The sequence below is a fragment of the Mus caroli genome, chromosome 7 (assembly GCF_900094665.2).
Source record: "Mus caroli chromosome 7, CAROLI_EIJ_v1.1, whole genome shotgun sequence".
In the NCBI taxonomy this organism is placed as follows: domain Eukaryota; kingdom Metazoa; phylum Chordata; class Mammalia; order Rodentia; family Muridae; genus Mus; species Mus caroli.
In genome coordinates, this window is record NC_034576.1 from 93,029,230 (window position 1) to 93,044,707 (window position 15,478).

The 15,478-nt window shown below is 40.4% G+C and overlaps 1 protein-coding gene across 2 annotated transcripts in view; it reads right to left on the bottom strand.

Moving 5' to 3' along the window:
* Positions 1–2,307: 2,307 nt before the first annotated feature.
* The window catches only part of Eed (embryonic ectoderm development), a 26,941-nt gene continuing 13,770 nt past the window's right edge, over positions 2,308–15,478 (bottom strand). The window contains exons 8-12 of one of the 2 annotated variants that reach the window (XM_021166752.2): positions 12,053–12,186; positions 9,598–9,703; positions 3,887–4,045; positions 3,172–3,245; positions 2,308–2,699 (exon numbers count right to left, since the gene is read on the bottom strand). In XM_021166752.2, the coding sequence (XP_021022411.1) occupies positions 2,573–2,699; positions 3,172–3,245; positions 3,887–4,045; positions 9,598–9,703; positions 12,053–12,186 (600 nt within the window). In that variant the 3' untranslated portion in view covers positions 2,308–2,572. The remainder of the gene's footprint in view (positions 2,700–3,171; positions 3,246–3,886; positions 4,046–9,597; positions 9,704–12,052; positions 12,187–15,478) is intronic. The other variant, XM_021166754.2, reaches the window with a different exon arrangement.

Genomic DNA, 15,478 nt, shown 5'->3' on the forward strand with positions numbered 1-15,478 from the left:
AGCCAGGGCTACACAGAGAAACCCTGTCTCGAAAAACAAAAAAACAAACAAACAAAAAAAAGCAGTCAGTGCTCTTTGCCTCTGAGCCATCTCTCCAGCCCCTACCTCACCCCCTTTTAAAGATTTATTTATAAGTGTAATTATTAAAAAGGTACCTTCACTATTGAAGGTGTAATTCAGCAAACGGCTCCCTGTTGTGTAAGAAATGTAGAACTCAGAGGTCACTGCATCACCTGGCTATGTGTGTGCATGCATGAGAAAACTGAATTTAGAATGCTGTGACTGCCAGGCAAACACTTAACTAGTGAATGGTACTCCCTAGCTAGGAAGAGGGAGTTTAGATTAAGTTATGCTCTAGGTAGGCCCATGTTGTGCAATGGTACCCTTGATTAAGTGTCTGCAAGCAAACAAACTTCCACATCTTCTTGTCCCTAGTTTTAACATTGAAGTTTTTAGGAAACTTTCTTTTTGTTGTTGTTTTTTCGAGCCAGGGTTTCTTTGTATAGCCCTGGCTGACCTGGAACTCACTTTGTAGACCAGGCTGGCCTCGAACTCAGAAATCCGCCTGCCTCTGCCTCCCGAGTGCTGGAATTAAAGGCGTGTGCCACCACGCCCGGCTTTTAGGAAACTTTCTAGGCGACCATCTACTAGCATCACAAAAGACTTTAGCCAGAATATGACAATCATTCATACTCTAGCTTCAAAAGACAAACTGAAGGCTGTTTCCATGAATTCCAGTAGAGGGCAGGTTGTCAGACGAATATGGCAAACTCATTGACCATCTTGCCTGCCCTCAAGTAGTGGTTTATTTTTAACACAGGATCTTGTGATGTATTTCAGCTGTTCTCAAACTCATGGTCCTCCTTCTTCAACTTGCCAGTTTAAATAGGGTGGCTGGTTGTTTTGCATCTGAAAATCCCAGGTTACTCAAGGCTTGGGGACCTAATGTTTCAGCTCTCAGTATAGAGCTTGCTTCATTGTCTACAAGACCTTGGTTGTGAACTATTTGGTTAACCTACATCTTCAGCAAACTCCTTCCCATTTAGTGTTTCTGAATGTAAAGAGGTTATCAAAAATGGAAGCCCAAGCATGGTGTCTTGTCTTTAATCCTTGTGCATGGGAGGCACAGGCAGGATCTGTGAGGCCAGATTGGACATATAAGTCTATATAAAACACTGTATCATGTCACTTAAAATTTAAAACCATAAGGATCTTTTTTTTTTCTTCTTTGGTTTTTCGAGGCAGGGTTTCTCTGTATAGCCCCGACTGTCCTGGAACTCACTCTGTAGACCAGGCTGGCCTCAAACTCAGAAATCCGCCTGCCTCTGCCTTATTTTCTTTCCACCTTATTCCCTTAAGGTAGTCTCTTCCTGAATCTGCAGCTAGGCTGGCAGGCAGCAATCCCAGACTCTGGTTTCTGCCAAGGAAAGCACTGGGGTTAAAGGCGAGCATTTTACATGGTGCTGAGCTCTAAACGTATTTCTGAAGGCTTGCACAGCGAGCAGCTTTACATGCTGAGCCATTTCTACAGCCTGGTCCTAACATTTACAATGCATCCATCACCCAAGTCCAAAATATACTCCTAACTCTATGAGACCTATTTGTCTTTTAGAAAAGGTGACACTACTTAGCCATTTCATTCTACAACCTCCTCCTCTGTTCCACTGAGGACATACATCTCCACTTCGGTAACTTTGGCCTAGTTAAAAAAAAAAAAAAAAAAAAAAAGCTCTAATGCTACCAAATTCTTTAAAAACCTGTACTGTGTATGCAGGTACACACAAATTGAGGTCAGAGAACAGCTTTCAGGAGTCTACTCTTGCCTTCCACTGTACTCAAGTCACCAGGCTTGACCACTGAACCATTTCAGGAGCCCCTCTCCCAAGTCTAATGAGTCCATAATATCTAATTTCAGTAATGTGGAGCTTAAAATTAATTTTTGTATATTGGTGCTTTGCATGGCTTTCCATGCCTGGTGCTTTTAGAGGCCAAAAGAGTTCATTGTGTCCACTGAGACTGGAGTTACACACAGTGGTTAGAATAAGAATGGCCACCATCTGAAAGGATTGGGAGGTGTGGCCTTGCTGGAGGAAGTGTGTCATGGGGGTGGGCTTTGATGCTGCTCTTTTACAAGAATTGCCTTGGTCACATCCCTTCCCAGAACATGACCAAGAACAGTAACTAAGACAGCATCCAACGCTGCATGGTGGCAGAGCCACGGTTTAAGTTTAGTTTAGGTATACAATTTACACTTAAAGACTTCATAGTAAATAGCTTTCTAGAGTTAAAGTAAACATTACAAAAAGATATGGTATAACTTTATTTCTTCCAGTTTGTTTCCATCACAATAAAAATAACACAGCTTTACAAAAATAAATTTTTATTAAAAGCAGTAAAGTCTGAGCAGGAAGACAGTACAAAGAATGTAAACAATGTGAACATCACTACATTCAGCTCAGCCTGATGGAACGCTGAAGAAACAAGTCTAAATGCTCTATGCGCCCTTACTAGCAAGATACATTACTTCTATTTTACAGACAACAGACTCTAATCGTTACTAGGAAAAAATAGTTTATCGAAGTCGATCCCAACGCCAAATGCTGGCATCATCACAGACAGCTATGAGGATGCTGCTATCCCTACTGAAACTGGTTTGTCGAATAGCCGCGCCACATTTATGATGGGTCAGTGTTGTGCATCTAGGGGAAACATGGTAAGAGTTAAACAGCAAACAGAACAGCATTTACCTTAAAGAACGAAGAAGAAGAAGTGTAGTATAGACCAGCCTATCTTCATTAAGAACCCATTCCCAGCCAGGCAGCGGTGGCGCACAACTTTAGTCCCAGCACTCAGGAGGCAGAGAGAGGCAGGCGGATTTCTGAGGTTACAGAGTTCCAGGACAGCCAGGGCTACACAGAGAAACCCTGTCTCAAACACCCGCCCCCACCAAGGATTCATTCTCAAATTTCATCACATTTGGTATATGTTTCTGTCACCACAGTATAAATAAGTTAATTGAAATTAGGCTATGATGCAGCTCAGTGGTAACGCACTTGCCGAGAAGGTATAAGGAAGGCCCTGAGTTTGACCCTCAGCACCACAAAAATTAATGATTTAAGGATGGCATAAGAAAGCTACAATTTAGACCAGTCTAGAAATGTCTATACTTACTTGGCTTTATGAGGATCTTCTACTTCTAAATCCCAAACATACAGTTTGCCAACCTGATTGCCCAGTGCAAGCATCTGTGTAAATAGAATTGGAAACATGAAATTAACACAGCACCAGGCTCTAAGGTATTCCAGGAAACGCTTCCTTGATTAGAAGCCTAAGCTCCAGCCTTGATGGCCCAGCTGACTAAGTTTTGTATCTATGCTACTGGTTTATAAGAAAAAGTAAGAATTAATATTTCCCCGTATTTTGAAAAAATAAGGCTCTAAGACATTTCATGGGTTTTACTACGAGTGTTGTACTTTTCCTCTACTTCACAGAGTTACAGAAAGAGTGAGATACTCTTCCAAAGCTCTGTTAGAGAAATGCTCAGTTAATCTGACAAAACTGCAGCGGCAGACTCCTTTAACACTTTAGGTATAGTTATTTTACCTTCCATGCTGATTTTCCTCTAAGTTTTTCTTAAAAAAAAAAAAAAAAGAGCTGTGTACGATAAACACATTAAAACATTGTATCTTAGGAACAGGTATTAGGAAGTGACACTGCTGACACCTAACTGCCCCTTCTGCAGATAATGTGTAGTGCCCAGGTAGGTAGCCAAAGCAAGTCACAGCATCTGTACAACCAAGGTGAGAGGATGAGGAGGAGACAGGGCAGGAAAGGCTAGAATTACAGTGTTTCAGAAGACAATTCCAAATGTAAAATTATGTGCTACCTTTTGCCAGAAATCCATAGAAAACCTCATGTACCAAATGTCACACTGGCTGTAATCAAAGCGCCCAAGAATAGTCACATTAGACTCACTAGGTTTAATTTTATCTATATCATCCTCCATTTTGCCAGGTTTCCAGCATACAATGGCATTTTCACAAGACTAAAAGAGAAATAAGAGACACATAATTAGAACTGCATTTCAAGAAGGAAAAATAAAACTGTTACCATTTTAGAATAGCTCAGAGAACCTACTTTCCAAGACTATAAACTGTTTTACAAGTCAAGGTTTACACCTGAGGACAAGAAATCTGACTAGCATTAATTAAGCAATTCAGCAAGAATCCTGCTTCTCCTCCAGAACAAATTAAGTTCAGCTTTGGATACGCTCACATACAGAGACCTGAGGAATGCTACAGAAAATTAGAAGGCTTTTAAAATCTGGCCATTGGTTCATAGTTCCTCAGTTTCCCAATCCACACTTAATCAGGAGTGACTACCTATACCTTGTTAACTACTGAGGCTCTATACACAGTGTGGGCACCATTTAGTAGATGCTTAGATAACATCATAGAAAATTGATTTTAGTTCACTGAAAGGACCATAGGCTATAAAGTGGCTCAAGATGCTCAAGTGGGGACAGGGTCTAACACTATCCCCAGCGCCAGTAGAGGTCACTAAGTAAAGCAGCTGATAAGGCAGCGCCCGCCTCCTTTAAGGTGGGATCAGCTGAGGCCCAGTGAAAAGTCTGAATTACTACCTTCACCTGGCAAACTGCAAGGCAGTCCTGAATTGCTCCCTTCCACAACTAAGTAGATAATAAAGAAAGCCTGCTAACACGAGAGGATCCCAAGATCCGAGGGCCAGCTTAGTGGAAGAGTGCTTGTCTAGCAGGTGTGAGGCCCTGGGATTGATAGGCATCAAATGACAAATGACAAACTAACAAGCAAACAAATGACTGGGTGAATGACAAAAAGGAAGTTTCCAGAGTCTAGTAATACCGAAACATTCAGGCCCCAGTAAAAATATAACTCTGATACCTAATCTAGACTACCAACTTACGTCGTGGGACTTAAGAAGTGAACGGGCAGCAGAATTCACTGCTCTGTTTCTCAACAAGGATGCATGCACTAGCTGCCTCACACTCCTTTCTGCCACGACTTCCATGCCATGAGACTGTCCATCAAATTGGAGCCAAATTAACTCTTAAATTGCCTTACTGGGCATTCTGTCTCAGCACCAAGTAACTAATGCAGTAAACACAATGAAAGCTTAACTGACCGGCTCAACGAGCAAAGGAGAATCCCCAATCAAGACAACCCAATAGAATATCATCCAACAAACAAGAAACAAATAGAGGAGGAAGACAGCCATCTCAGGGCCAACTGACAAAATCTGTGACAAAAATCTCAGTGTTAGAGTAGGGAGTAAATAAGACCAGCACTGTGTGTGTGCCAAAAATATCTAATATATTAATAATGAGGATTAGTGTCTCAAAACGAGGGAAGAAAACAGTGTCATTAGTGTTATAGTTCAAAGTATGAGACAAAATATTTCTCTAATATATAATTCTACCACAGATTCCAGATCAATGAACTACAAATAAGTTTGGGGTTGGGAGGTTAATGACAAAATATTACACATTAGAAGCTATGCAGGCCAGAGAAAGGGCAAATACTTTCAAGTATGGGGAGAGGGGTGGCACTGTAAAGCCAGAAATATGTATTTAATGAATATATTCTAGAGTAGAGAGAAAAACTAAGAAAAAATAAGAGAATCTGTCACTAGTAGACCTCTAATGAATGACTTCAGGAAGTTTCATGGCTTAGGATGGCACCCCGAAATTAGGAAGGAAAAAACAAAAAAGCAAAAAGAGTAAGTTCCATGTTCACTTTCCAAATTTGTTTCACTGCAAAAATTACACAACCCAATATGGTTCTCAAATGTAAATTAAATACTTAATACAATTAGATCATAAACTGGGGACAAAGCAATGACAAGGGAATACTTCCTCTGATTACCAATATGCCAACATATTGTAGTATGAAAGGTTCCATATTCGAAATATGACATCTAAAGCAAAGCAACCCCTAAAGCTGCTACACAAAGAAATATGCCTATCAGTGCTACACATGGGCCAGCAAGATGGCACCACAGGTAAAAGTCCTCAATGCACAAGCCTTGCAAGCGGAGTGCAATGCCCAGATTCTATGCAAAGGAGGAAAGATCCTCGAAGCTATCCTCTGACTTCCACACAGTGCAGCAGCACACAAGCACCTGCATACACAGACACACATACACATTACTAAAAAGTAAGCCAAATAAGCTATGCATAAAGAGGTGATTCTTAAATTAAGAATTACATAATTTCTGTACTTGGGAGACTGAGGAGAAGTCTGAAGTTAGCATGGGGTAGAGCAAGTTTAAGGCTGGCTTGGGCAGATGGTGAGACACCCTGTTTCAACAAAAAGAATTATAAGAGGAAGAGGAGAGGAAGAAGAGGAGGAAGAAAAGGAGAAAGAAGAGGAGGAAGAGGGGGGAGGTAGAGGAGGAAGAGAGAAGGAAGAGGAGGGAGAAGGAGGAGGAGGAAATAGCCCAAAACAAAATGAACAAAATAAAAGTTCAAATAACCTATAGGAAGTACAGGGGCAAACTTAAAGAGACAGATAGGATAAAGAAAATAAAATAGATTTATTGTACAGTTTTTTGGGTAGCTAACAATATAACTATAAACTGGCAGAGAGGGTTTAAAAAGGTATGGTCCACATAAAGGGTTGGGGCTGTAGCTTGGTGGCAGAGCACTTGCTTAGATTCAGTCTCAGTCACTTAACACCCAAACCAAGGTAAAACAGGTCAGAAAAAGATTACAAAAATGAGCTGGGTTTGGTGACTCATATATCCCAGCACTCAGGGGACTGTGCTAAGAGGATTTGCTAAGTTTGACTGACTATCCCATAAGTTTCTTGAACCCTAGGCCTCAGGATGCAGAAAGCAGTAGAGTCATCCAAGGCCAGCCTGGTCTACATAGTGAGTTCTACAACAACACAAAGAAACTTTGTCTCTAAAACCAAAAGGGAGGAAGGGAAGAAAGGAGGGAGGGAGGGAAAGAAGAAGAGAGATATCCTTACAATGTGAGAAATGATTCCCCAAAACTGCCCTCTAAGTTCCACTTGCACTATAACAACAACAACAACACACACACAACACCCCCCCCCCCTTATTTTTAAAAAGGCCACTTTCGTAGCCAAAGGCCCTAATGTGAACATGGAAAGATTAGCCACTAGCTGGAAGAAAATATTTCCATGCTTCTGACAGAGATGCATACTTAGAATATATAAAGAACACTCAGAATTCAACAATTAAAAGTAAACCAAAAACCTAATCCATTAGAAAACCAGCTAAATATTCAAAGAAATATCCCCTAAAAGGATATGGATGGTGTGATGGCTATACTTGACTGTCAACTGGACTATCTAGAATTAACTAAATCCCAAATGGCTTGCCACACCTGTGAGGGATTTTTTCTCTCTCTCAAATCATTTGAAGAAGAAAGAGCCACTTCTAGTTAGAATCTTTGAGGTGGGAAGATCCATCTTTAGTCTGGATGATACCCTCTGGTAGCAGCCCACAGAAAGGACAAAGTAGGATGCACTCTTTGCCTGCTTGCTCTTGATAGCAAACAAGTTCATTCCTTCACTGGCATTCTTTGAAATTGTGTTGTGTACTTAAAATCAGCGGAGGTATCTAGTCTTGTGTACTAAACAACTACTGGATTCTTGGACCTTTCATTCCTAGGCAGCCAGTGTTGGGCTAACAATTCTAATAAATCACATATAGACATTCATTCGTTCTCTCGAGAACCCTAAGACAGATGGTAAATAAGCACTTGTTCAGCAGCATTACTAGCAGTGAGTGTAAATCAAGGCCAGGATAAAGTTTTACTACACATCTATTGGAACAACTAAAAATAATGGTAGTATTAAATGATACCAATGATACAGAGACTGGACTGTGTATATATTGCTGATGAGAGTGTAAAATGGCACTCTGGAAAATAGTTTGATAGATTCTTAAAAAGTCAACCATTATTCAACAACTACTCTAAACATCTATCCCAGAGATACAAAAAGTCAACCTACATAAGATATATATACATATATGTGTATGCATGTATGTGTGTCTACACACACACAAACTGTTTATCTGAGAGTGTGCTGTAGTTCCAAACTGGAAACAACAAACACAGCCAATAATATGGTATTAAACTACCCGTGACGAAGGTTGAGAATGGTGGCATACACCTTTAATCCCCAGGGTTGGGAGGCTTCACTAGACAACCTCAAAATACAGCACTACCAAGGACTATTACTTAGCAATGGAAAATAAGAACTACTTTATAGGCAACAACTTAGATGGCTCTCCAGCGAGTCCTATTGAGGAAAATAAATAATCTTAAGGGCCCCCAACTGTATGCAACATTCTCAAAATTACAAAATTCATGTGACGTTACAAAACGACAAGGCACTAAACACAAAGCATACCGATGTTCATTGTCTGGATTTTGAGAGCATGACAGTGTAACTACTGATTTTTAACTCCAGTTCCAGGCGATCCAATGCCCTCTTCTGGCCTCTGAGGGCACCAGAGACACATAAATGGTACACAGACATCTATGTGTGCAAAACACTCATAAACATAAAATACAAAAATCTAATAATGATTATGATGATAGTAGCATGCCTACTGAGAGAAAGTAGGTGATGCCACACTGTACCTCTCTGAACTACCTTTAAAACTTCCTGTAGCCTATCCCAAGATGAAGAGTTTAAGGAGGGGAAAATGAAACCAACAACAGTAAGTTTAAATCCGAAAGGAAATAAAAAAGGGGACAAAAAAAAAAAAAAATCAAACTAAGTTCTGCCTAAGAAAATGTAAGACACCTTGACATTCACATCAAGAAGCCAGGCAGACTCTCCCACTCTGACAAGCCTACATGTTCCATTAACATCACCAATCACCCCTCAAGATGATTACTTGGAAAAAAACAAACTAAACAAAGCAAGACACAAGAACTGGCCGCAGATACCAAAGGCTACAGGATCAAGTACTTTCCTGAAACAGTTTCGTATGTGCACATCCTCCCACATACCTTTAGTCATGCTACATTCATGAAACCCAATGCAACACATGTGTGTATTATAGCTGTACTATGTTTAGTCAATGACAAGAGAAGATCATTGTACAAGTTCAGTACAGATGCAATTCTTTTGTTCAAATACTTCTGATCATAGATTGAATTAGAAGATGTGGAATCCACGGAGACAGAGGGCTGTGTATCTATATCCACTAACAAGGTAGAGCAAACTGCAGCCTGTAAGCCAACCAACTCCAGCCACCTGTTCTTGCAAATAAGGATTTACTGAAGAAACAAAAAAACATTCCTATTGGTTTTAATTTTTATTTTCAACATCTCTGGTTCCCAGCTTGCTTCTTTTCTCACTAGAGTGTACAGAGCACCTAGCAAACTTCTTTTTCCTTAAATATTTCAGCAAATCTACCAAAATAATACTTTAAAAGTTTATTATCTACTATTGATTTTAATAAATTTCATAAGTAACTGTTTCCTGCAGAGTGTACACACACACACACACACACACACACACACACACACACACACACAAAATGCAAGTACAGCTTAACTCTAGTGTTCCATACCTTGGAAAGTATCAAATCGCCTAACCATCGCACACAATCAACATAATTCCTATGTATGTCTCTGGTAGAAAAGTCAGGAAAGTGGATTTTCTGGGAAATAAATGGCCTGAAGGAAGAATGGAAATGTAAAAGTTAAAAGAAAAGAAGTGTAGTAGGGTCATACTGCTTTTCAGTTTGGGATTTATAAGCTCTGTAGTGCTGAGTCAGGAACAAGCCCAGGGCTTTACACAAATCAGGCAGGCACTCTGCCTACCGAGCTCATCTTCCAGTTCAACTTTAAACCCACAACATAAAATCCGACCACTGACTTCTCTGTCAACCTGCTCTTTAGAGCTAATGTATCCATTTTTCAGTTTTATTTTCTTTCACTATCGGTTTTCCATTATAATGTTCTACTGTCCTTTTTAAACTCAGGATTTAAAGTTTGGGGTAGGTGAGACGGTAAAAGCACTTGCCTCCTAAGCCTGACCTGAGCTCAGTGTCTGTCAGGAACCCATGTAAAGAAAGAAGTGACGCCACAAAGCTGTCCTCGACCTCCTCCTTTGCTAAAATGTATTTGGGAGAAAATAAACAAGAATACTCTGGAGGTGGTAAATTCTAATCTCCCAGGTGATTGTATGATGTCTGTCTGACTTTGTTTAGAGGGCCACAACAACATCACCCTTGCTGGACTGTTTAACTAGAGCCACACCCCATCCCTGCGATTTACTTTATGTTAATTATCGAACTGTGATTGGATGTGGACTATGGGCCGAGGCAATCATGTTTTCTTTCCTCCTCATATATATAAAACAGGTTAAGCTCAAACTCTCTCCAATTCAAACTTTAGGATCTCCTGGTAAGATGTTATCAATGCCAAAAACAAAACAAAACAACAAAACCATATGTACACATGTGTCCATGAATGTGCCTGCAAAGATTAAAGGAAAACCTCTGGCTGGCATCTTCCTATCTCCATCTCCACCTTGTTTCTGAACTAAGGTCTTTCACTGAACCAGTGGGTTCTTAGACTGCCCAGCTAGCAAGCTCTATTCCCCAACCCTGGGTTTACAGGCAAGTCAAAACCACACCAGGCTTTTACATGGGTGCTGGGGACCTGAACTCAGGTCTTTCTGCCTTTACAGCAAGTGCTCTTATCCATCTCACCAAGTCATGCTGACATGAATTCATAACTGTTACAATCTCAGTTGCTTTTTAGTCAAATGCATATTATATTACTAGTTAAAGCCCTTTCAAAAAGACCAGGGCAACTCTGTGAGATGTAATTTATATTTATTTCAGAGATCTAAAAACTCTTTTAAAACATAAATTTACCATTGCACCTGATGTTGAAAGATTGAAACGAAAAGTTGCACTAATTCTTAGAAGTCAGTAAAGTATGATAAATGCACTCCAATGTTCACTAAAGCTTGCAAAAGTAAAACCGGCCGATTAATAAACTTATTTGGAAACCTGAAAATAAACTCTTTGCTAAAATAAAAATGCAAAGTTAACATATTTATATATATATATATTATTTCTTTTAATGTCAAGATCAGTTACAGAAGACAGGTCATTACTATGTTTCTATACTAATGAGAAAACNATATAATGCTTATAGTGAACGTATAACACGTGTACACATGTTTATAGTGAAAGTATCTCTGACAACCAAGTGAGTACTAAGAGGCAGTTACACTAAGACCTGGAGCAGCGCTTCACAAGAGAAGCAGGGGAAGCATCTCAGTGATGCAGACGCTTGCTTCACCATGGCATTGTAGAACAACTCCACAACCTGAAGGTTCTATTTCATGAAGGAAGCAGCATTTACAAGAAACATACATACATCTATCTATCTATCTATCTATCTATCTATCTATCTATCTATCTATCTATCTATCCAGCTATCTATCTATCTATCTAGGGGGTCTCACTACGTAGGTAGTAGGCCTAAGTGGCCTGAAACTTGCTCTGTAGACCAGAGTGGCATGCAATTTTCCAAATGACAGAAATGCTCTTGTCTCTGCCTCCTCAGTGCTGGGATTAAAGGTGCTCACCACCATTCCTAGCAGGACAATATTTTATTAACAGGAACTTTTCTATAGCTAGAGACCAGTTTGAGATTATAGTTTACTATATTGCATTAGGATTTACTATTATGTCTTTTCCCTTCTCTATTCCACAGTAGGTCAGGTGATTTAACTTTTATACTTCTAACATAATGAGTTAAGAACATGTATACATAAATCAAAGTAACTGAAATGTGCCAATAAATTAGATGAAGACAATTCAAAGACTGAAAAAATACTTTAAATAAATAAAGGTTTCCATTTATTTGTAAGCCCTGATAGCGGCTACATGATACCTGAGATTATAGGCTATTAGAAGAAGGGCCACTCATGCAGCAGCAGACACGGGTTCACAGCACTGAGGGAAGAAAAGGACATCTACTCAGCACACAGAGCCTAACTGTCACCTGTTAGTTTTGTTTGGGTTATAATCATAAGACTCCTTAATTGCATTCATCATCCTCTTTGAGTTGATTCTCCACAGTTTAAGAGAGTGGTCCATACCACAGGACATTATTTTTTCACCCAAAAGATCATAATCCTAGGAATAAAGCAGAAAAGTGCAAATAAGTAATTTATCGCCTCAAATGCTATTTTCCAGTTTTCACCTAGTGCCTAAGTAACATGAGCACTACATTTCTTTTTCTCTTTTTTGGTTTTTCAAGACAGGGTTTCTCTGTGTAGCCCTGGCTGTCCTGGAACTCACTTTGTAGACCAGGCTGGCCTTGAACTCAGAAATCCGCCTGCCTCTGCCTCTAAAGTGCTGGGAGGAAAGGCGAGCGCCACCACCGCCGGGTGAGCACTGCATTTCAGTCCAGAACACTAACCTCATTGCAGGCATTGCCTCAGCTCGGCAGAAGTCACAGACTCTAGCTCAAAATTCTAAGTACTTTCTCATCACTAGAGTGCAAAGTGGAAGGCAAGTTACTTGAACTTACATTCATCTACTCAACTATAGTGAAATATCTTCCTTAATTTTAAATTAAAATTTAATTTAAGGGGCTGGTGAGATGGCTCAGTGGGTAAGAGCACCCGACTGCTCTTCTGAAGGTCCGGAGTTCAAATCCCAGCAACCACATGTGGCTCACAACCATCCGTAACGAGATCTGACTCCCTCTTCTGGAGTGTCTGAAGATAGCTACAGTGTACTTACATATAATAAATAAATAAATCTTTTTAAAAAATTAATTTAAATTAAATTGCCACCTTGAGTGGTGTGACACCTCACTTCAGGGCAGGTCCCATGCCCAGTAGTAGTCAGCTAACCCAAACTGGACTGGGTATAGAGAGGAAAGAAGGGAAGGAGGAAGAAAGGCAGGGAAGGCTCTAGGAGGAATCAAGGTTGGGGGTGAATATAAACAAAATCCACAATAACACAATAAAGTATCACATTACAAACATTTAAAAATATCAAAAAATTAAACTAAAGAATGTATTTGTAATATGTGTTGGGAAAGGTGGCACATATGAGCCATGGCACATGTACAAAGGTTCGAGGACAACTGGCCAGAGTCACTCTCTTCTTCCCCCAGGGGACTGCACATTAGGCTCCAGCTTGGACAGCAAGAACCTTTACCCGTGCTGCCATTCAATAGTGCACCCCACCACTATCTACTCTATTTCAAAACACTTCAACCTTATATTGTTTTTAGGGCTCACTTTTTAAATGAGTAAGAAATAATTTTCACTGCACTTGAACTCAGAATCCTCTTACATCAGCATCCCATGGGATTACAAGTATAGAATACCACTTTATAATGCTTACTAATTTCTTTTTTTTTTTTAAGATTTATTTATTTATTACATGTAAGTACACTGTAGCTGTCTTCAGACACTCCAGAAGAGGGCGCCAGATCTCGTTACGGATGGTTGTGAGCCACCATGTGGTTGCTGGGATTAGAACTCTGGACCTTCGGAAGAGCAGTCGGGTGCTCTTACCCACTGAGCCATCTCACCAGCCCAACTAATTTCTAGTGTATAACAAATATTATGCAATTACAATCTCATTTTGCAAGTGGACACAGTCCAGATATGCTATTTAATTTAGTACAAAGCACTCAGAGTTCACAAAACTCATATACTCTCCCTTGTTATAGAAAAAAAAGGGATGGAGTCTCTCCTGCTGACATCTTAAGTATCAGAAAGGCCAGGCATGGTGATGTAAGCGTTTAATCCCAGCACTCAGGAGGCAGAGGCAGGCGGATTTCTGAGTTCGAGGCCAGCCTCGTCTACAAAGTGAGTTCCAGGACAGCCAGGGCTATACAGAGAAACCCTGTCTCGAAAAACCACAAAGATTCATTTATTTTTATGTTTATGGGTGTTGTGCATGTGTGTCTGTGTACCATGTGCAGAGATGTTACATTACAAACATTTAAAAATATCAAAAAATTAAATAAAAGCATGTATTTGTAGTATGTGTTGGGGAAGGTGGCACACATGAGCCACGGCACATGCACAAAGGTTGGAGGACAGAAGATAGCCCTTGGAAGACAGGAGAGGACACAAGATACTCTGCAACTGAGCACGGAACCCACATCCTCTGGAAGAGCAGCCGATGCTCTTTACCACTGAGAGCTCCAGCCCCTCTAAGTCAGACTTCTCTTGATGACTCCCACACAAAGCCTGGTGTAGAATGATACCACGACTTCTAGAAACATACAAGCTGATATGGTAGTATTAGGTGTCATGATTCTCAAAAGCAGATAAACTTGAACTAATGCAGTATTTTGGCACTGCCATATATGGTTCAAAGTAAATCATCTTGAAGTGGTTAAATTAGAAAGAATAAAAAATCAAGTGAGTTACCATGCAAAGGCTGAAATGCTAAAAACTTGAACATGTCCTAAAGCTGACAGGTCCCTGATTACAATGTATCAGACAGTACAGGCTTATCTCTAACATAACCAGTAAAGAGGCCTGTTCCCGAGCCTATAGGCCAGAGTTCGGTTTTATCCCTGGCAGAAATAGCACTGCGGCAAGTGCACACCCACCTACTTACACATAGATGCACAATAAAGACATTTTAAAAAGAAATTAAGAAATTAAGGGAGGGAGGGAAGGAGGGAGGGAGGGAGGGAGGGAGGAAAGAAAGAAAGAAAGAAAGAAAGAAAGAAAGAAAGAAAGAAAGAAAGAAAGAAAGAAAGAGGAAGGAAGGCAGGCAGGCAAAATGAGTGGCCCAGGCTTTATTCTCATCACCCAGGAAGCAAGGGCAGGCCATCTGTGACTCAGATGCCAATCTGCTCTATATAGCAAGTTCCAGGCCAGAGGGAGTATAGTGAAACCTTGCTGCCAAAGCACAAACTACATTTTATTTTTTAAACCATAACCTATTGGTTGGTCTTGCATGCTACCAGGGAAGAGGCACTCTGAAATGCAAAGGTAAGCACATCAGAAGACTTCCCCTCCCCATGGGCAGTGGTGGCGCACGCCTTTAATCCCGGCACTTGAAAGGCAGAGGCAGGCAGATCTCTGAGTTTGAGGCCAGCCTGGTCTACAGAGTGAGTTCAAGGATAGTCGGGGATACACAGAGAAAAACCCTGTTTTGAAAAACCAAAAACCATACACACACACACACACACACACCACACACACACACAGAAACAAAGACTTCCCCAAGAGAATTACTGATTTCAACCTCAAACAAAAAATTTCTTAAGGACAGTTACATAAACTTGTTCTTTAATAACAAGGACAAGAAAAATTCAATTGGTGATTTTGGATTAAAAAGAAAAAAGTTAGCCGGGCGTGGTGGCGCACGCCTTTAATCCCAGCACTCGGGAGGCAGAGGCAGGCGGATTTCTGAGTTCGAGGCCAGCCTGGGCTACAGAGTGAGT